Below are 21,933 nucleotides of genomic sequence, written 5' to 3' on the forward strand. Positions count from 1 at the left end.
CATGCGCAAGCAAGGTAAATGGTAATGTTTTTGTTTGTGTGTGTGCGTGTGGACTACTACAGTTGCTCAAGGATCAATGAAGTGCAAGTAAGAGTTTCTATAGGCTTCTAGTCATGGATTTCAATTTGAAATAATGCTTCGTTCTCAACACTGATTCTTGAGCCATGGTGAGAGGCATTAGCACAGCGCAGCTTGCAGCACTCGTTTTATATATATTTTTTTGCGAGAAGTGTGGTCTGGGACCGAGAATATTATGGTTTGTACTTTTATACAAGAAACTAATTGACAAAATACAGGAAACGTAAATCTACAGCAACCTAGATTAGTAAGAAAAATGGCTGTAGTCTGAACTAGAGAAAATAGTGTAGTTTTTCTACAATGCATGTGACCACTTGTCTATGGTTTGGTAGTGATCCTAGTCTCAATCTCACTAGCAATGTCTCCCCGATCAAGAGCAGGGGATCTGAGAGCCTCAATGAGAGCAAACCAGGAGGGGGAAGGGTCTGTCTGGATTAACCAGTGCTCCAGCATAGTCGTTAAGCAAGCTCCAGCCACATCACGATGATTGTGCTGAATCTCCTGTGAGAATAACACAGCATGATAAGACTTCACCAATAAAAGTTACTTTTCAAGTTATTTATGTGAGGATCTGTGTTTGATACCACCACATCACATGACGGGTATTTGATTGGGAAGCTATTAACACATTTTCTCACATGTAGTTTTCCAATGGAAGCTCCTAACTCCTCTCCCAAACACTGCCATTTGGCTCTGGCGTCCCAGGTGGCCTCTCTCACCACCTTCAGGTGCTGGTCCACACTGAGTGGGCCTGTATTGAACAATTAATCATTTTTACAGTATAGCAGTTAAACGTGTACACACATTTTTGGAGAAATAAGTACTGATGAGCCTGAGAGGAAATGGACGATTCCCAATTTGTAGAGACGCCCTGCACATTCAGTTAATGCAATGCACTACATACACACACTGGTATGGCATACCTGATGTTTCTCTATGTCACCTGCAATGTCTGCACGATTGATGACGGGACACTTTAGTTCTCTAATGAGGGCCAACCAGGAGGGGAGAGGGGAGGGTCTCCTCACCCAGTGTTGCAACATGGTATGGAACCCAGCTTCCGTCAATGGGTGGTCACGCTCAATGACCTGGAAATGACAAAATTATGAAAGTTGCCTTAGTAGAATATTCTACATGATTATGATTGTAGCATTGGTGTATATATACATTGTACCTTTCGAGTTTTGCAATCTATATCCAACTGTATTGCCAGACTGTACCAGTCAGCACAGATTTCAATGAGTGCATTCTTCACTTTATCTAATTGCAGCAAGTTTTTTCCTGGAACCATGAGGTCACAATGCATACTGCTGTAATTGAAACATTTACAAACCTGTATCATCGGGGAATGCAGAGAGATCAACCTCGTTGTGAGCCACACACGCCAAATCCTGCGTGGGACAATGTATTTCAAATGCACACATAGATTCTATAATTATGATAACCCTATGGCACTCACCAGAGGGTTTCTCCCAGTGAAGACGCTGTACGTATTAAGAGTCTCCCTCAGGCAGCTGTAAGTTCCCTCAGTCTCACTCCTCCACATTTCAAGGGCCTGGACTACCTCCTGTCTGGGACTGCCGGACGGAATTTTGATATTTGAAGATCGAAAATGGCCCAAGATTTTTATGTACATGAGACTGTTTCGAGAAATTTGATCTGGATTTTCACTGTCTGGGTTGGCAACTTGATTGGAAAAATGGGAAATGAAAGCTCTGGAAATTTTCTCGTCTTTCTTGGCATTCTTTTCACTGTGGATACACTGTAAGGTGGATTGATCCAGGCCAGCGTACGGTTCAAACTGTAAGAGGTGGTTAAAGGTGAGGCCAACTTGACGTGTCGATTTGATCATTCTTCTGTTGTAGCAGACAGCTGCTGCAATATCCTGGACATTGATCAGTGGGAGTTCAGAGGGTTTTTTTAGAGGATGTTTAAGAACATGATCTGGATCGATCACTGTTTCTATGACATTCACATTGCGGCCAAAACTTTCAACAGTCTCGCGGATTGTGCTCACAATTTTAGAGCGAAGAATGAGATTTTCAGGTTGAACTGTGCCAGTGCGCATCTTGAGAGCCAGAGATCGGCCATTTTCAGCAAGTTCGAGGTGTGCGGTGATCCCATCATCATTGCACCAGCATATTCCACTCTTCCACACAGAACAAAATCTTTGCAGGGAAGGAATATCATGCTGTACTCTCATGGATGGGGCAAGCCGGAACTTGAACACTATCCTCAGAATGAGGACCTGAAAGCAGCGAGGATCGAAAAACTCGGTGTTTTGAGAGGTTTCAAGTATCCAACCAAAATGGTACTTGATGCTTTGAGCTTCTTCCCAAACTTGCTCCGGAGTTTCGATTCGAATAAGTGCTGGAAAAAAGAGGTATCGAGTGTCAAACTCAGGAACAGAAGCGTCTTGGTCAGCAATCTTCTTTGAAATATATTTCAAGACTTGCTTGTCTATGACTTCGAAACACAGCTCTAAATGGGACATGAAGGCAATCAGCATCTCTATGTTGAGGCCATTGAATACTTTCTTGAATTTTAACAAAGGCACCACTCCAGTACTTGAAGCTAGTTTGCAGTGTTGGCGGAAACTTTCAGGAGCAAACACGGTACCAGTGACTCTGGACAGAAGTGTTACTTGGTCAATCACTAAGAAAGACTTCTCTGGAGAGCTGTCATTGCGGAGAAACAAGAGGAGACCACTTTTATGCAGCTGGTCACAGATCTTTACAAGGTGAGGGAGGGTGCTGGGTATGAAAGAAAGAATATCACTGATGCGTTTTGACAGAGTAGCATTAAGATTGCTCTTAATTTTTTCGTAGACATTTCCCAACGACACAGCAAGGTCGTCTTTGAAGCTTTCGGCAAGGTAGATGTAAAATGTGTGAGCATTTAGGCTGATGGTTTCTGGAGAGCGGAGAATAGCGGAGCTTTTCTGAATTTGTTTTCGTGCTTTTTTCATGTCATCTGAATCAGCAAAGCGACAATCCATTGGAATGAACTCTGTGAACTCAAACTTCGGGAATTGCTTGATAAGGGGGGCAAAGATGCCCTCTTTGCCTCGTGGATCTTCTCCCATTTCCTTCACTTGATCGGCATGGCTACCAACTACTATCACGTGTGCTTTTTTTTTCAAATTGGCACACTGGTTTTGGATGAGGGTCAACCAGCGATACATAGAATCAATAATTGCCTGCTCACTTTCTATAAGCTTAGCACAGAGGATAATGATGGGTGGTGAGGTTTGAACAGCATTCTCCAGAATGGCACAATGGCTCGTGTAAAACTCTTTCTGGCCAGCAAAATCAAAGTAGATGATTCTCCCAAACTCTTTGGTGTATACTTCGTGCGGTATGATCCCCACTGTCCTCGCATCGACGCCATCTACGGGTCTTGCCTCCTGGAATATAGCCCAAAACCCTTTTGAGCTCAGAATGGACTTTAACAGAGTGCTCTTCCCCACACCACCATCACCAGTGAGGAGTACAAACAAAGGAAGATGTAGAGGTTGCTCGGAGGAGAGCTCCCCGATGAGCTTGCTGTGTTCCTTGTAGACATTGGCAGTTTTGGCTCCATGTTTTAAGAGGAGCTTTATGATCTCAGGGTCGTTGGCCAAATCGAGAGTTGACTTGCGTTCTTTGTCAGTTACATTTGGATCGCTGTGGCATTCTTCCAGTAGTTCCTTCACGTATGCTTTCTGACCTTGCTTTACTGCTAGTAAGAGGACACCTATAAGGATACATGCATCAACTTAACAAAGTAAACGTCAGTTTACATATATTTTTAACCAGTGAGCACTAGCTGGATTGCTTTGATATGCCCACTCTCTGCCCTATATATGGCATGTTGCATCACTACCATAGATTGCACTGCAATAATACACCAGACCATAGGGCATATTGTACTGTGTGTAATTGCAGTGGAGGAAATCTGCGTTTTGACTTAGACCCACCTATTATAGGGTCTTTCACTTTAGACGTAGTAGTGGGCAGCAAAACGAGAAAAACTGACCAATCAGAAGAGTTTGACGTCATAGTGTTTGGGCAACAAGTTAGTTACACTGCAGGTTAACTGGATGACATAATACTCTCCAGGGGCGTAACTAGCAATGAGGCAGAGGAGACCCTTGCCTCCTGTACTATTGAACTTCAAGTTTCATGTGACTCACCACTAGCTTTAATAGCTCTGGCTAGCTAACTTCTGGATAACCATATAGCCAACTTGGTATAAAATGAGCAGAAATGAGCAGAAATGAGCTCTATCACTGTTTTGTTGATGAAGAAAAGAGAAAAAGAACAGGTAAATAGCAGTGAGGCAGAGGAGACCCTTGCCTCCTGTACTATTGAACTTCAAGTTTCATGTGACTCACCACTAGCTTTAATAGCTCTGGCTAGCTAACTTCTGGATAACCATATAGCCAACTTGGTATAAAATGAGCAGAAATGAGCAGAAATGAGCTCTATCACTGTTTTGTTGATGAAGAAAAGAGAAGAAGAACAGGTAAATAGCAGTTTTCTGCCATTTTCATGAGCTTCTACGCGATAATTAGTGGATGTGGTTTCGAGTTAAACAATTTGCGGGGGCGGTTGCCTCCTTCCCGTAAATTTTCTAGTTACGCTCCTGCTCTCGGGCGTAATACAGTGCACAATTTGCCATGTTGCACTCGTGCAGGGCAATAACTAATACATACAGCTAAGTGGTAAATGATCTCGAACATGGTAGCTTTCAATGATGTTGTCTGGGTTGGCACGTTTCAATGAGGTCCAGCACTACTTCTCTAAATTAATTCATGCAAATAGGTGGAAACAGAAAGCCTATCTGATGGGTTGGTGAAGGAAAGAAGCAACTGCATGTTATTTTAGATCTACGATATTGAATTTAAATTTTGTGACTGAATAATTATACAAAAGGATTTAAGAAATAGTTGTATCTACATGGTAACATTGTAGCGTTTCGTGAAAAAAAGTATTCTGTCTCAGGATCTCACACACGTGGGATTGAATGAGCAATGCACAGAAAAAAAGGAATGTATTTGCAATAGGTTAAAATTCTCAATGGCTGCTGCACTGCCGTAAGACCTCTAATTAAGGCGACCCTCCAAATATCAAATATGCGACACCCTCGAGCTTTAGGTAATTTTCTGACCTATAAAAGTTGCATTGAAAGTTTATTTTTTTAATGTCGCGTCCTAAATGGAGGGGTAAATGTAGCCACATCCTTAGCCTACATTCTAGCCCACTAGAAAATACATGTTTTTAAGCGGCTAGAAATCGAGGCAAGTAGACTGATAAGCGACACCAAGTCGCCTTAATTAGAGGTCTTACAGTAACTCTAGTCTGGAAGTACAGCTGTATGCGGAGAGTAACGTGACTTCCTGTACCTTACACTAACCAATCCAAGTATGGGTGATGTAATCCACCAAGGGAGGGACGTCTGGTCACTATTGACGTCTGTCACTATTGCAGTGATTCCGTAGCACTGCAAGATAATTATTCGTTTCATTCGCAGCTAGCTAGCTCTTGCTTGGGTCTAAGCTCCATTTTAAACCGAGCTCCTTCACAGCCAGGTATATATGGTGCAACACCATAATTATATAGAGTCAATAATTTTATTATCCTTTTATTCACGTTCATTTTATGCTATAATTGGCAAATTCTGGGGTGTTACGGCCAACTAAACATGTGATTGGCACTGCCAACATTCAGGCGAGGGCCACGGAACTACTGTAATAGTGACCAGACGTCAGAGGAAGTATGACAAAGGAGGGGTCTGCTAGTCTATAGTATCATTAGAAATCTACGTATCACTATATAAATAGCATTTAAAGGCATGCGTTTAAATGCAGTTAACATCAGATGGGGCCACTTCCTGTTTAGCAGCATAATTGTGGTCAAATGCAAGGCCAGGTATAAGGGATCATGTGTTGCACATAATGTGCATAATACAATCATTGTGCATGCACTATAGCTACTGCTAGCTCTATCACCAGCATAAACATATTCAGTTGTCAGCTGCAAAGTCTTCCCCTCCCTTCCCACCCTTATTTTTTTTATATATAGCATGGTTTGAAAATGTTGTTATTAACGCTTATTTCGTATTTACCATACTTCTCCGCCTTCGGGCGTGATCGCTGTCGGGGCATTGCACCACTCTCTCACACTTATGGGAGCTTAAACATTCACTCCCCCAGATTATAGTATAGGTAATTACTAAGCATAATTATAATGAATGTGGTATGGCCAAGCGGCCAAAGCAATCATCGGCATAAGGCTTTAAAAAGCTGCTGTTCAGGCATGCAGTGGTATGAATGTTGGCACAGTGAGGGAGTGGCCCCCAAACCCCCCCTTTTTTCCCTCGAGGAAATGGGGGGATATTACTACACCATTGGAATGTTAAGTGTTACATTAAGACAAGAATCACAGAAAGCGCAACAAACCCTTACACCGTAGGTTTTTAGTTTTAACTAATTTCTTCGACTATAACTATTCTATTCGTTTTCTTATATTGGATATAGCTATAGGTATTTATAACTACTGTGTAGTGCTATGATTGTTTGTATAGTCTTTTAGCTTAGCTGTATGGGAGAGCAAGTTTTGGTGTTATGCTTCCGTATATTCTCTTCTTTCTCTGTACACACACATATTCCTCCATGAAACTTGATGACACGAGGTCACACCTCCTCTAGGTAAACGTGTGCGTTACATCTTCTGTCATGCTGCAGGAATGCATTACGAGAGTAACTCATTAGCGACCTATTGAGAAAAGGTCAACCCATGTTGTACCTCCTCTGGCAATACCTGTTAATTTGTGCACGAGGATGATGATGCGACTAAAAAGCAGTCCCTACCCCTCAAATATAATGACTAATTTGCGGTTCTGTCTCGAGAATAATGATTGTATTGAAGTGTATATCTGCCAAACCACACCCAAAATGTCATATTCAGGCATAATAAACGTACTGATTAAAAACCTAGTTTGGGCCAGCCAGAACTGACCGGTATACAAAATAGCGGAGTGGAGAGCGAGTTTTGAGAAACGACCGGTATATCGAGGCGACCGCTCAGAGAGCCGGATTAGCCAGAGTCTACTGTACACTCATAATAAATTAGTGCAGTAAGGTTGTGCTACCCTAGAGAGTGCCACTCTCTCGGGTAGCAAAACCTTACTCCAATGCTATGACTATTCAATTGAAAAGAACCCATTAAACCTTTATAAATACAGTCCAATTAAACAATAAAAAATTGAGATTTACGTTTTGTATCACAGTGATGAGTGATGGCGAGATACTTGACCACTTCCCAGTGTCCACCTTTGTACAACACCGAGAGTGGGGTGTCACCAGCCTTGTTGATCGGCTCTGTGGAAGATTATCATAAGCAACTTAACCAACAATGATACATGCACTTACTATTTAGATCAACATGCTTGTTGATGAGAGCCTTGATTGTCTCCAGGTTACCACGGGAACATTCAAGGAAGAGAGGAGTGTCTTCAGCATCATTTACTGCAACTGCATGTGGTTACAAACAAATTGTGAGCACTAAAATTAACAGTTCACACTATAACTATACACACATTTTGTGTCACATTGATGTTTTTGAGCAAGATATTTAACAGTCTCCAAGTGTCTGTTTTTGTAGGCCAGTGAGAGTGGGGTGTCACCAGCCTTGTTGACTGGCTCTGCAGAATACCACCATAATTAAATAAGATAAAAATGATAAACACTTACTATTTGGATCAACATGCTTGTTAATGAGAGCCTTAATCACATCCAGGTTACCACGGGAGCACTCAAGAAAGAGAGGAGTGTCTCCAGCCTCATTTACTGCAACTGCATGTGGTTACAAACAAATTGTGGGCACTAAAAGTTAACAGTTCACACTGTAACTATACACACATTTTGTGTCACATTGATGTTCTTGAGCAAGATATTTAACAGTCTCCAAGTGTCTGTTTTTGTAGGCCAGTGAGAGTGGGGTGTCACCAGCCTTGTTCACTGTACCTGCATGCATTCATGTACAATCATGTACATGTATATATGTACTGAGACCTATCACTCTGTCAGAGTGATAGGGATGAACTGCTTACTTCTAGCATAGATAAACGAACAGAAAGGGATTGGAAACGCCTATCTGGCCCACGTAATAGAAGCTAGTTACGGTCACATGACAGGAAGCTCTAAAATAAACTCATCTTCCACTGCAAGCCCATAGCAACGATCTGTAGGAACAGCATCTAGATTCTGTAAAATTATGTGGGACTGTTTATAGAGGTTCAACTCTGGTGGAGCATGCTACTGTTTACATTCCTGAAGAAGAAGGCACGGTGCAGCTCAGGCAATTAGCCTTTGATTGAGCAATAATTATCTGCCCACGCCCCGCCCACGTCGTATGTTTTTGCTAAGAGTAATCAGAGGCTAATTACTTGAGCTGCACCGCGCCTGTCGTGCATCGTCTGGAGCGTAACAAGCCTATTCTGAGGGTGTGTCCTCACACGTTGATATTGTAATGGATCACGTGAGGCGTTTCCAATCCCTTTCTGTTCATTTATCTATGCTTCTAGCATCCAATGATATGCATGCACATACTTATATGTACCGAGTGATGCAGCAATTAACATGGGGATGAACTGCTTACTTCTAGGATCACAACGATGTTCATTCACAAGGTACTTGACTGTGTCTAAGTGGCCATTGGCACAGGCCAGAGAGAGTGGGGTGTCACCAGCCTTGTTAACTGTGCCTGCATGTGCATGTATATAATACCGGTGTATTGAGTGATTCACCAAAATTCAAATTTAATGCTATGCATATAAACTACTTACTTCTAGGATAACAATGCTGTTCATTCACAAGGTATATCACTGTATCTAAGTGGCCATTGGCACAGGCCAGAGAGAGTGGGGTGTCACCAGCCTTGTTGATCGGCTCTGTGGAAGATCATCATAAGCAACTTAACCAACAATGATACATGCACTTACTATTTAGATCAACATGCTTGTTGATGAGAGCCTTGATTGTCTCCAGGTTACCACGGGAACATTCAAGGAAGAGAGGAGTGTCTTCAGCATCATTTACTGCAACTGCATGTAGTTACAAACAACACTAAAATTAACAGTTCACACTATAACTATACACACATTTTGTGTCACATTGATGTTTTTGGGCAAGATATTTGACAGTATCCAAGTGTCTGTTTTTGTAGGCCAGTGAGAGTGGGGTGTCACCAGCCTTGTTGACTGGCTCTGCAGAATACCACCATAATTAAATAAGATAAAAATGATAAACACTTACTATTTGGATCAACATGCTTGTTAATGAGAGCCTTAATCATCTCCAGGTTACCACAGGAGCACTCAAGAGAGAGAGGAGTGTCTCCAGCCTCATTTACTGCAACTGCATGTGGTTACAAACAAATTGTGGGCACTAAAAGTTAACAGTAACTATACACACATTTTGTGTCACATTGATGTTCTTGAGCAAGATATTTAACAGTCTCCAAGTGTCTGTTTTTGTAGGCCAGTGAGAGTGGGGTGTCACCAGCCTTGTTCACTGTACCTGCATGCATTCATGTACAATCATGTACATATATATGTACTGAGACCTATCACTCTGTCAGAGTGATAGGGATGAACTGCTTACTTCTAGCATAGATAAACAAACAGAAAGGGATTGGAAACGCCTATCTGGCCCACGTAATAGAAGCTAGTTACGGTCACATGACAGGAAGCTCTAAAATAAACTCATCTTCCACTGCAAGCCCATAGCAACGATCTGTAGGAACAGCATCTAGAATCCGTAAAATTATGTGGGACTGTTTATATAGAGGTTCAACTCTGGTGGAGCATGCTACTGTTTACATTCCTGAAAAAGAAGGCACGGTGCAGCTCAGGCAATTATATATACGGTGGCCCTGAGGTACACACCTACTCCATTTTTCATTTGCGGTTCATTTCGCAGTTCAACTACGCTTCTGCAGTTCACTTTGCAGTTCACTTTTCAGTTCACTTTGCAGTTCACTTTGCAGTTCACTTTGCAGATCACTTTTGCAGTTCTCTTCTGCAGTTCACTTTTGCAGTTCTCTTCTGCAGTTCACTTTTGCAGTTCTCTTCTGCAGTTCAACTATGCTTCTGCAATTCACTTTTGCAGTTCGCTTTTGCAGTTGACTTTTGCAGTTGCTCAATCACAATAAATGCTGATCATGTGGCAAGCCTGTAGAAACAGGTTACCATAAACAACAATAATAATTAGTTTGTTACAACTAATAAGAAACAGGCAAGAGAATATTATGCTGGCTAGCTATAGCTGTGTGTCTAATATCTCTGCAGTCTGTGTTTAAACGATTAGTTTGTAGGGTCTCCACGAGTAAAAGTATTTTATCAACAGATCTGGGGTATTTAATATCTGCATACATCCTACCCTATAGGCTATACCGTTGAGTTGTTGTGTAGATTAATGTGCCATGATAAACGTTAAACATAGACAGACACAGCAGAGACATAGCTAGCTAGCTAGCTATTAGTGCTACATAATAACATTCTCTTACTTGTTTCTTATTAAAGCACATGTGATTGAGCAGAAGCCAGACAACTGCAAAAGCAGAGCGAACTGAAAAAGTGAACTGCAAAGTGAACTGAAAAGTGAACTGCAAAGTGAACTGCAAAAATGAACTGCAAAGTGAACTGAAAAGTGAACTGCAAAGTGAACTGAAAAGTGAACTGCAAAGTGAACTGAAAAGTGAACTGCAGAAGCGTAGTTGAACTGCAAAATGAACCGCAAATGAAAAATGGAGTAGGTGTGTACCTCAGGGCCACCGTATATATAGCCTTTGATTGAGCAATAATTATCCGCCCACGCCCCGCCCACGTTGTATGTTTTTGCTGAGAGTAATCAGAGGCTAATTACTTGAGCTGCACCGCGCCTGTCGTGCCTCCTCTGGAGCGTAACAAGCCTATTCTGAGGATGTGACGTCACACGTTGATATTGTAATGGATCACGTGAGGCGTTTCCAATCCCTTTCTGTTCGTTTATCTATGCTTCTAGCGTCCAACGATATGCATGCACATACTTATATGTACCGAGTGATGCAGCAATTAACATGGGGATGAACTGCTTACTTCTAGGATCACAGCGATGTTCATTCACAAGGTACTTGACTGTGTCTAAGTGGCCATTGGCACAGGCCAGAGAGAGTGGGGTGTCACCAGCCTTGTTAACTGTGCCTGCATGTGCATGTATATAATACCGGTGTATTGAGTGATTCACCAAAATTCAAATTTAATGCTACGCATATAAACTACTTACTTCTAGGATAACAATGCTGTTCATTCACAAGGTATATCACTGTATCTAAGTGGCCATTGGCACAGGCCAGAGAGAGTGGGGTGTCACTGGCCTTATTGATTGTACCTGCATGTACACACAGAATTATGAGTATTGTTATACGATAAACTTCTTACTTCTAGGATCACAACGATGTTCATTCACAAGGTACTTGATTGTGTCTAAGTGGCCATTGGCACAGGCCAGAGAGAGTGGGGTGTCACCAGCCTTGTTGACTGGCTCTGTTGAAAGCCACCATCAACAATGTATTCAATACAGTAGCGTAGGGAGCAGGGGGACTCCATGCATCAGGGACTGGAGCCCCCCTTTATTTTTGGTGGCCGCGGTAATCTTGCAAGGCTAGCATTTTTAATATTTATCATTTCCTGCGTGTCTCAGCGCCTCCTCCAAGTGAGAGCCTATAGCTCCCTTTGTCAAAATATCTTCCTACGCCATTGCAGTATACGGTATAAGTTTTCGATTATACTCTTTGGATCAGCATGCTGGTGTAAATTAATTTTGGTCTGGTCATCTCAAAAAGGGTTTTATTTTGATTCAAATTGTGAGTCACTGCATGACTGCCAATAAAGTAATTAACAAGTATATGTGGGCTCATGCAAACTAACAAAGAAGTAGAGCCCTAGTGTATATAGGGTAATATTATATTGATTGAAAAATTCCTAACCTTTTGGATTGAGGCTCACAGTTTCCACAAGATACTTGACCCAGTACAGCCAGCCATAGAATGCACCCACTGACAGAGCACTCGCACCTTCTTCTGCAGTTGTATTTGTATAGTATACTGGTACAGGCGTATAGCAAAATGGACTTTAACCCTTTCCCGGCTTTGATTATGTCGTCCTTGCTACCGATATTTTTCAAAATTTCGTTGTGCGGGCTGTGTTTAGTCTCGAGGCCAGACTCCTCCCGGGGGAGAGAGTCTGGCAAACAGAGTCACTTTTCTTGGTTTTCATACAGTCAAAAATGGGCGTGGCGGAAATGGGCGTGGTGACGATGCTAAAACTGGCTGGCTATTATCTCTACTCCCGATCCCGTACAGATTTAGTGAGATTTGAAAGATTTTCTGTACTTGAAATAACATTTTTAGTTGATGTATACGGGAATTTAAGTTAGCCATTGCCTACTGGCATAGTTTTAAAAATGACAAAGGTCAAGTACTATCAACCTCCTCTGTGAAGTGGAATCATGCGACAGTTTAATTGCATTCTTGCGAATCTGATTGGAGATGTCAAATTTTGACATCTGAACCAAGAAAAGTGACTCTAAATGCCAGACCCTCTCCCTGGCACATGTCAGATCACGTGCAAGGGAGTGGTCTGGGGCCAGACTAGTTGGAGCTATATCAGAGGAGGTCGGACATCACTTGAACTTTCACTAATTAATGACATTCCAGGCCAAATTGCTTTTCGTTTTTGCTGACTCAGCAGTAAGGTCTACTGACTTCTCTGCTAGTCTCTATTTTAGCCGCCCTCTAAAAGTTGGGCGGCCTAATCACGAGTTTATGTTATAGAGGGCGACTGATTCATGAGACAATATTTCTGCACGGTTTCTGTCGCTGAATCTGTTGACAGCTAGTTGAGTTTTTTTTTTTTTTTTTTTTTATAATAATTCTGCAAAATGCATGGATACACTAGTAGCATATTACGCTAACCTAATGTGCGCCCTGTATATATTACTTACAAAGCGAGTACAAATTAAAAATAAAGACTAATATTATACTAATGCAAGTGACAGAGTACATTTCTCTTATATGACAAAATCGATGTACTTTCCTGCAGCTCCAGTGGTAATTCATTCCACACAGATATTGCCTTTGGGAAAAAAGAGTTCGCATATGCATTTGTTCTGCAAATTGGTCTTTCAAACTGTATATTTTTTGTGCTTCTTAGATTGAGAGGGCATACTCTTCTTTCCAGTGGTGGATCAGGGAATTTAAAGTTACCATTTATTACCTGGTAAAGGTATGATAGCTTCAGTTTGGTGTCTCTATGATGGTTTTACTGGACCTAACCCTATCAGCACATAATACCCATACTAGCTAGATCCGCCTAGATCCAGTCATGTTCTACTGCTGAGTCAGCAAAAACGAAAAGCAATTTGGCCTGGAATGTCATTAAAAGGTCATAATTAGTGAAAGTTCAAGTGATGTCCAACTCGACTAGCCTCGACCTCGATCCCAGGCCTTACTTTTTCTTGCTGTTGTCACTGTTCATCCATAAATCATAAGAAAGACATAGTGAGGCAGCAAAGAAAGAAATGGGCGTACAGTTAAGAAAAAGTAATCTTATTGAACAATTGTGATAAAGAACAGAAAAAAAGGAGAGCCTGTGTAGAGGCTAATGTCCGACCTCCTCTGGAGCTACCTTTTGACCTAGTTGGGCGTGGCCCCACCCTAGACGCGGACGTAGGGTTGGGCACCACTGCAATGTCAGGTTTGTTCCACTGGTACTTAGCTTTAGGGTGTGGCTAAGCATGAATATGATTAATTCCAAGTGGGCGGTAACCACAAAGCTCAGTTAGAATGCTACTGCAGGAGTCACTTTTGCATACCACTAGCTAGCTCTAATTGACCTGGGTGTTCCTGGATCAAGCTGGCTTGTCTACTATTGTTGCATTTTGATTTAATTCCTGTACTGTTAAATCTTAAATCTGCATTCTCACAGATAGTACCCGATTTCAGGGCCCCCCCCCCCCCCACACTATAGCGCCCCTCCAGTGATAATGGGGCCCCACTTATATCTTGCAGCATAGATAGTAATCATGCTTGCAGCCTCAGCTTCAGGCTCTGAGTAACCTAAATGTCTCTTGTTGACTAGATCTCGCACGCAGTGCTTACCCAAACTAAGAGCTTACCCACTGTCTATGGGTATAAGCAGCTCCTATATATCATAAGTCATATGACCAAGAGTTTGGTAACACCATGACTTGCAGGTGCTATTGGCTAATGTTAATTGACTATACCATTATTTGTTCCCCTGTTACAAGTAAGTGCATGTATATATATATGGTTTCGTATAATTATATAGTTTGTTTATAATTTTAAATTTAAATATTCAGTTACCTCACTTAGTCAATAATATTTTTTACACTCTGCTCATATTTCATATGTCTCATGGGTCACTGTAAAAATTATATAAGCCTAAGAGCAATCATAAGTAGACTTTGACGGAGTCTTGGATAATGAAAGATCACAGAGAGAAACAAACATGCATGCATGCATGCATGCAACACATAAGTATATAATTATAGGAACAAAGACGAGCATGGCCTCTTTACAAACAAAATATTGTCTACTGCTATGACATAGCATGATGCGCATGGTCTTGTTCTACATGCAAGAAGAGGCCAAGGGCTAATTCTACAGATAGAGAAATAAAATTAAAACCACGCATCACTTAAAATTTAAAGTATCCTCAGGTGCCACATGCAGGTGTTGATTACTATTCCACAATTTCTTGCTCTTCGATTTGCAGATAGGGGATTGCGAAGAGTCCCTTTGCCAGGAAACAAGTTCTTGATAACAAAGTGGGCTGCATGATCTGCTGCTCTAAACTGCATTGTCAGTAGCTATAGCCAACGTCTTATGCTCAGTATAAATGTATCATGTGCTGTGTATATACACTCGCAAGCCAGTACTGTTCACCATGCAACAGTACGTGACGACTCCTGAGTCTATATGTGCTGTGTAAAATGGCTCTTTGTTCTACCACACTGTAACGCAGTTATTTTGTACATATCCTTTTTCCTCAGTGACCAAGGCAGCACAAATTGTAGCTATATTACTTAGAAATCTACATGACTGTAAACATATATAGCCATTGCTTCCCAACTCAACCACCTATTACTGTTGTGCTGGCTTGACTCTACTGCTCAGAATAGATTTCTCTAGGGAGGGGTCTAGGTCGCTAGTGTTTTAGAGTCATGGCCCCAAAACAAGGGGGAGCCCCATATTGCTTCTACACAGGATTATCTCAAATAAGAGTGACAGGATCATACAGAGTGCACACATTCTTAGCAAATTTGCACTCACTGATGTCCAGTAGAGCTTCCACAATATCCTTCCATTGCATGTCAATATTCTCGAATTTAGCTGCCCGGAGTGTTTCTACTGTGGGATGTTGGCTCTTCTTTATACTTTCCAGTTGATCATTGTCCAATCCCAATTGAACACCAAGTTGAAGCCATCGGTCACATTCCAGCCGACTCAGCTGTTCCAGTGTTGGGTACAAGGGCAAGGGATCTACATAAAATGGTTAGAAGGATATTTAGAAGCCAAAGACAGATATGTGAGCAAAATTGCTTTAATAAGTACGCACATGCAATTCTAAATGAAAAAAGCTGCAGGAAAATCAAAAGACGGCGCTTGTATACTGAATAAAATTAATGGGACATGTACGGGAAACCATTGATCAGACTCTAGCTGCACTGACATTGCAAAATACATACTGGCTATAACTTGCATGTACAACGGAATGACCAACTCACCTCTAGGTCCAGGCTGGAACCTCTCTACACAGTCTACCAATGAATGGTACCCCTTCACTCTGGCCCAATCAGCAGCAGTCAGTTCATTACTGTCTTTGATATCTGCGTGGTGTTGAACACAGGAACTGAGCATGAACCGCATGACATGTAGCATATAGTGTACATGAGCCAGACTTTACTATTTTGGGGTACATGACCATTCGAATTCACCAATTAAAATGGCATTCTCAAAGCCTGTTCATAGGTTCAAGTAAGTATAAGAACTGACTTTCAGTATATAGTATATTTAGGTGCCTGTTTATAGCTTTCGCATGTTAAGAATTGCAGCGTCCATGCATGGTCATCAAACATCTTGATTGTTACTTTGTCACTCCTCTTGGTGAGACTTTCTATATGTCAGTTGACTTTCTATATGTGACATGCAGTTGTATACATATACAACTGTTGGGCATACTCAACGACAGAATGCTTCACTATATAAACAAGAGTTCGATTACATGCATTCAATGTGATTCTAGCTCTTATTGCCAAACTTGAACTACACTATATAACCAACAGTTTTGCAAGCGTGATTCATAGGTCCATGCATGCATGTAATTGGACTATATATACAGTTGAACTAAGCAATGCATTTGTACGTTGTGTGTTTCGACTATGTTCAATTTGTTTAATCAGGATGTAATGCACGAACAGGTTCGCCATGGTCGATCTATATCTTAGAGACACTTAATTTCAACAGTTTTGTTCACTGTTTGATGTGGTTTAATTGATACGCCAAACAAGTTTGAACTACGTATATACATTGCTTTAGGTATAAACAGTTTAGAGACTAGTTGATAAGATCTACATGGGAAGTACATGATGGGAAAAGTGCCTCAAAGCAGGTATACTATGGGATTTAGTATACCTATAGTATTCCATTGTCAAGTAATTGTATTGTAGTCAAGCCTCGAGGGAAAGGTTTGCACATGCGCACTAGTATCTAAACTGTTTCGTCAGTATCCATGCATGTGATTTAGAAACCCTCAGCCACTTGTAGTATCCTCGCTACGCTCGGGATGCTAAATCAGTACCTTTGGGCTTCTAAATCCCATAGACACGTCCAAAACAGTGTGTAACTATTATAGTTTGACGTATTTTTATTTAGGGTAGTTCGACCATCTGAATCTGTTAGAACACTTAATCTTTCCAAAACAATTGGCGTGATTTACATGCATGCATTGCATGCGTTTGAGTATGCCAAACTGGTCCAAATTAAGAAGTTTAGCAGGTTGAACCACCTCCCTGTTTGTACGGTAAGCATGAAAATCACCACATGAACTCTATGTATATCCAGCCAGGAAACATGCCAAACAAGTGTGGTAAGTATATACATGTATACGTTACAGTATTGAGTAGACAATTAATGTGCAATTTGTCTTAGCGCATATTTACAATTATACCTAAGCTTGCTATAGCTACATGGCGGCCACTTCTATACGTACCTACTTACTGACACAGCTGTTATACTAACACCCTGCATGTATGGCTCACCTGTGGGACAGTGCATGGTGCTTCATTAGGAGCTTAGCAATGATCTTGTTGTTGTTGTAACATGCTGAGTGTAAGGGGGTCCAACCACGAATACTTGTAGCAGCTACAAAGGCTCCAAACTTGATGAGTAGTTCTGTACTATGAAGATGGTTTTGAGCACATGCCATGTGTAGTGGAGTGTGCCTTCGCTTCTCTACAGTGTAGTAGTCGCTGTTGGGTGGAGCTCCTCTCTGTAGCAGCTCCAGCACTGCTTGATCATGACCATAGTAGCTAGCCGAGTAAAGTTGTTCAGCAAGGTATTCACTGTATGGGAATACAATTTGAGTGTGCATGGTAAATCAACTGATCCTGAGTATGAAACAATCATGCATGCCAACTGTTATGTGGTTTATTACAAGTTGTAATCTCTATTAATAACTACCCATTGAAGGATTAACATGCATGCACTATAGTGAGCAGTTTTCTCACCTGTTAGTATTCATTCTTGTAGAGTATACTCACCAAATACAACACACATGCAGATTGATATCTCTAAAACTCATCTCTAAGAAGTCATAATTATTGTTGACCTGTTTTGTGGTATGCAGTACCACCAAACATGGTAACGTCAGTATACACACCACACAGGAAAAGATGCTGCCATAGTTATTTGTCCTACCAAATAAACATAACGATAACGTTAACAGGAACACTTTCACTGAACAATGTTCATGCACACCTCAAGGAACTTGATTTAGCTAAAGCCCAGAAATATCAGGAAATGATTACAATTTTCGATCAACTTATCAGCAACTAGACAAACTAAGAGTTTGGTGATTATTTGTGGTGGTCTGAGCTCCAATCATGAAAACTGCAAATATTTTGTCCCCTGGAAATTACTAGCTATATACGGTACGTGCTTAATTTGTGATGACACTGCATGTACAAGCTCTTTATCTATTGTGAAAATTACTTTGCTCCTTGGGTTGCACTCTATGCAAAAAGTCGCAATCAATCGAAAAAGCCTTAATTGCATTCAAAACCAGATACTTTTATAAATCAGATTCTATATGTAGGTCGAGCTATATGTATATTCATAAAATTTCTGCAGGCAATGAGACACTTATGTAGATACTGTGCATGCATAAAAATGTGGTACAAACAACACATAAAGGAGAGCAATTCTTAAGCTAAAGTCAGTGACACGTGGATAGAAAGCCGCTTTTTGTTAGCCCTATAGGTTAAAATGGTGGACCAAAAACTGGTGCACTCTGCTTGGTTGCTCGTTCAAATCAATCATGAGTTTTAGGGCTATTACAAGCACAGTACACAGGATTTACTTGCATATGTCAGACAGGAAGTTTAAAATGTCAAGACATGTTAACGCCAAGTATGAGCCAGGGTAAGTCGAGTGTTGAGCATGCGCGTGGTGGACCACATAGTAGTGTCAGTCGCATGTGTCAGAAAAGAAGGCAAACTGATATTTCTTATCCTTTTTGATCCTCGTTCTCTACACTGGTACTATGGCCACGGAAGAAGAGAGAAACTGATGGGGTAACCCGGGCTAACGTCTCCCGCGAGGAACTCCGGGACATGTTAAGGACTGCTGTGAGGGAAGCTATCTCCCCCCCACCAGCCCACACCGGTACGTGCTGTCACAGCCTAGCTGCTTGGAGCTATAGTCCTACATACTTTTATATAATAATTGGCATAGTAGATACTCTAATGTAGACGAGAAATTAATAATTATGGTAGTTGACATAATTATAGTAAGCAGAAGTTCTGATATAGCATATAGTAAGTATACTCTAGTGCATGTACACTAGAAAATGCTGGGCCTCCACTGAGGCAGATATATGTCACCCTCTAGAGCTTAGCCTCCACTAAGGTCACCTCTGGTTACCCTCTGGCACTGGTGACTGTGCCTCTACTGAGGCAGATGCCGTGTCCTCACAAGGATGGGGTGGTGGACATGGGGTTCCTCACTCATTGCTAATTTCCGGTGATGACCTGCATGTAGTGAAGTGCGGGACCTGAGCCTGCCATTACTCTATCTCTGCATTGATCGAGGCAGAAGACCCACCTCTCACCCCGAGTGGGGGTGGTGCCAGTTTGATTGTGGGCAGGTCGTCAGAAGACGAGGCCCTGTTCGTGTTGAGTGATGGCCTCCCAGCGAAGCTGGCACGAAAAATTCAGAAAGGGGGTTATGTGGACATGGCGGAGCTGCTCCGAGACAACATGGAACTCGGTCGGTGCAGGGAGGAGGGTCCCAGGAGGGCAGTTCTTGATCTCCTGACCTGGGTGACCAGTATTGTAGCTGAAAAACAGCTCTAGGCATACCAGACTCTAGTCGTCTGAGAGCTGTGGCTGGCAGGCCTATGACTCTATGTTCCGGCAGCGGGCGGCTAACAATCCCAGAGTGGTCTGGTCATAGCTGAATAGCTCATTGTATGCCACCTCCTTCTTGGCTAATCAGAACCAGCGGGGCCGGGGGGGGACGTGTCAACATTGCATGGAGACCGATCAGAGTTGTGCCCGGTAGGAATCTGGGAGACTACTCGGACAGACGCCGGCGTGACCCGGCTTGTTTCGACTGGAATGATGGCAAATGTTCCTCTCCATACTGTCGGTTTAAACACGTTTGTGCAACGTGTGGGGGGGTGGCTACTCACACGGACCTCAGGGCTAAGCCGTCAAAAGAGTGACCATTATCAGAAACAGAACCTGGCTAGAGTGTTGTGTTGTGTTTTTTGGGCTACTCATTATTTCAATATTATGATAGTATGGTGGGTACTGGTCGTTTCATACTGAAAGGACATTAAAAATTAGGAGGGTACTGGTCGCCTGTTGATGGGGTAATCCTCGCGGCTTCGAATAATGTCGTGGCAGAGTGGGAGAGGCTACTAGCATCCCACCCGGACAGTGGCCTACATTGTTTGTGGTATTACATCTGATTTTCGTATTGGTGTAGACCCATCTCTCATAAATGGGCAGTTCCAGAGTACAAATAGTAATATGCAATCGACGAGAGATAACGCTCAGGTTATTGATAGCTCATTGAACAGAGTAATTGGTCCCTTGCCCGTGGACACCCCTGGGATTCATGTGAATAGGTTTGGGGTAATCCCGAAAGCAAACCAGCCAGATAAATGGAGGCTCATAGTTGACCTATCACACCCCACTGATTTCAGTGTCAACGATGGTATTCCCCAGACCCTGTGCTCCCTACGGTACGTCACTGTGGACTTGGCGGTGCACATAATCCGGCAGTGTGGCAAGGGCGCCCTTCTTGCGAAACTAGATCTCGAGAGTGCGTATCGTATTGTGCCGGTTCACCCTATAGTGACCACTGGTTTCTTGGTATGAAATGGAAAGGGGCCCTTTATGTGGACGCTGCATTACCGTTTGGTTTGAGATCGGCCCCCAAGATATTCAATGCAGTCGCTGATGCCTTGCTGTGGATAATGGGTTTCCAAGGAGTGCCGTTGGGGATTCACTACTTGGACGACTTCTTGCTGGTGCATGGGGAAGCCTGGAATAGGGGTTTGCGCCCACTCCATTCAGACAGCCCTGGCGACATGTCAGACACTGGGAGTCCCAGTGGCACCCCATAAGGTGGAAGGCTCGTCAACGGTTTTGACTTTCCCAACATAAAGAGGGAACTTCTCTCCCTGCTGGGAATGCTTCACCATGCTGTCCTGAGAAGGATTGATCGACACGCCAATGCTGGCGACTCAGAACCATCACCACATTCGGCTAGGTCTAGGTTTTCGGTCTGACCTGGAGTTTGTTCCTGAATGGTATTAGAAGGGGAATCCACGCCCTCGGGCATAGTGGTCACTTCTGATGCGTCTGGATCATGGAGCTGTGGAACCTTTTCACAGACGAGATATTGGTTTCAAATCCCTTAGCAAGGCTACTGGGTCGGAGTTCACATAACGATGAAAGAATTACTACCAGTTATGGTCGCGTGTGCCTAATTGTGGGGAAGGTCCTCCCAGGGTCAATCCATTCAAGTCAGATGTGATAATGCAGCGGTGGTGGCAATTCTGCGTTCAGGCACAAGCAAAGACAAGCATTTAGTGCTATGCTTAGCATTTTTCAAGGCAGAGGCAGAGTACTTACCTGGTAGATTGAATATTGCATTATCTAGAGACAAACTATCTCACTTATTCCAGATCTGCCACAAGGCTCCGGTACCAATCCCACAGGAACTGTTTCAGGCCCTCATTGCCACGCAACTGGACTGGACGTCCGTGAGCTAGAAAAGAATGTTTCATTCTAAGTCGACACAGAATACTTACAAAGTGGGTCAGGCCCGGTATTAAATTTTGTTCTATGTTCTCGTGGTCACCATTTCCATTATTAGAATCATCATTTGTTGCCTTTTTAGCAGGGGAGGATCTAAAGCATAAGGTGTACCTGTCTGTGGTGAGGTGCTAATCGCAGCAGACCCGTTTGTCATGCACCCCTTGGCATCGTCTCGAGTACGTGCTGAAAAGAGCATAAAA

At 42.4% G+C, this 21,933-nt stretch overlaps 1 protein-coding gene across 5 annotated transcripts; it reads right to left on the minus strand.

Moving 5' to 3' along the window:
- Nucleotides 1-162: 162 nt before the first annotated feature.
- On the minus strand, nt 163-19,656 carry LOC135345065 (uncharacterized). Of its 5 annotated transcripts, XM_064542406.1 has the most exons (26): nt 17,912-19,653; nt 17,444-17,746; nt 15,911-16,012; nt 15,456-15,665; nt 12,090-12,182; nt 11,542-11,646; nt 11,387-11,491; nt 11,200-11,304; nt 9,536-9,640; nt 9,377-9,478; nt 9,223-9,327; nt 9,064-9,165; nt 8,908-9,012; nt 8,721-8,825; nt 7,982-8,086; nt 7,814-7,915; nt 7,660-7,764; nt 7,493-7,594; nt 7,337-7,441; nt 1,538-3,813; nt 1,412-1,469; nt 1,253-1,359; nt 1,002-1,166; nt 883-949; nt 717-829; nt 167-579 (listed from the first exon to the last, which is right to left on the minus strand). In XM_064542406.1, exons 2-26 carry the CDS (start codon nt 17,457-17,459, stop codon nt 397-399), a joined length of 4,848 nt encoding a protein of 1,615 aa, XP_064398476.1. In that variant the 5' UTR covers nt 17,460-17,746; nt 17,912-19,653; the 3' UTR covers nt 167-396. The 5 variants fall into 5 exon arrangements, with proteins under 5 accessions (XP_064398479.1, XP_064398478.1, XP_064398480.1 ...); XM_064542408.1 differs by lacking the exon at nt 11,387-11,491 and having other exon boundaries at nt 165-579; nt 17,912-19,655; XM_064542407.1 differs by lacking the exon at nt 11,542-11,646 and having other exon boundaries at nt 166-579; nt 17,912-19,654.
- Between the last annotated feature and the right edge of the window lie 2,277 nt (nt 19,657-21,933).

Source organism: Halichondria panicea, chromosome 12 (genome assembly GCF_963675165.1).
Source record: "Halichondria panicea chromosome 12, odHalPani1.1, whole genome shotgun sequence".
NCBI classification, from domain to species: domain Eukaryota; kingdom Metazoa; phylum Porifera; class Demospongiae; order Suberitida; family Halichondriidae; genus Halichondria; species Halichondria panicea.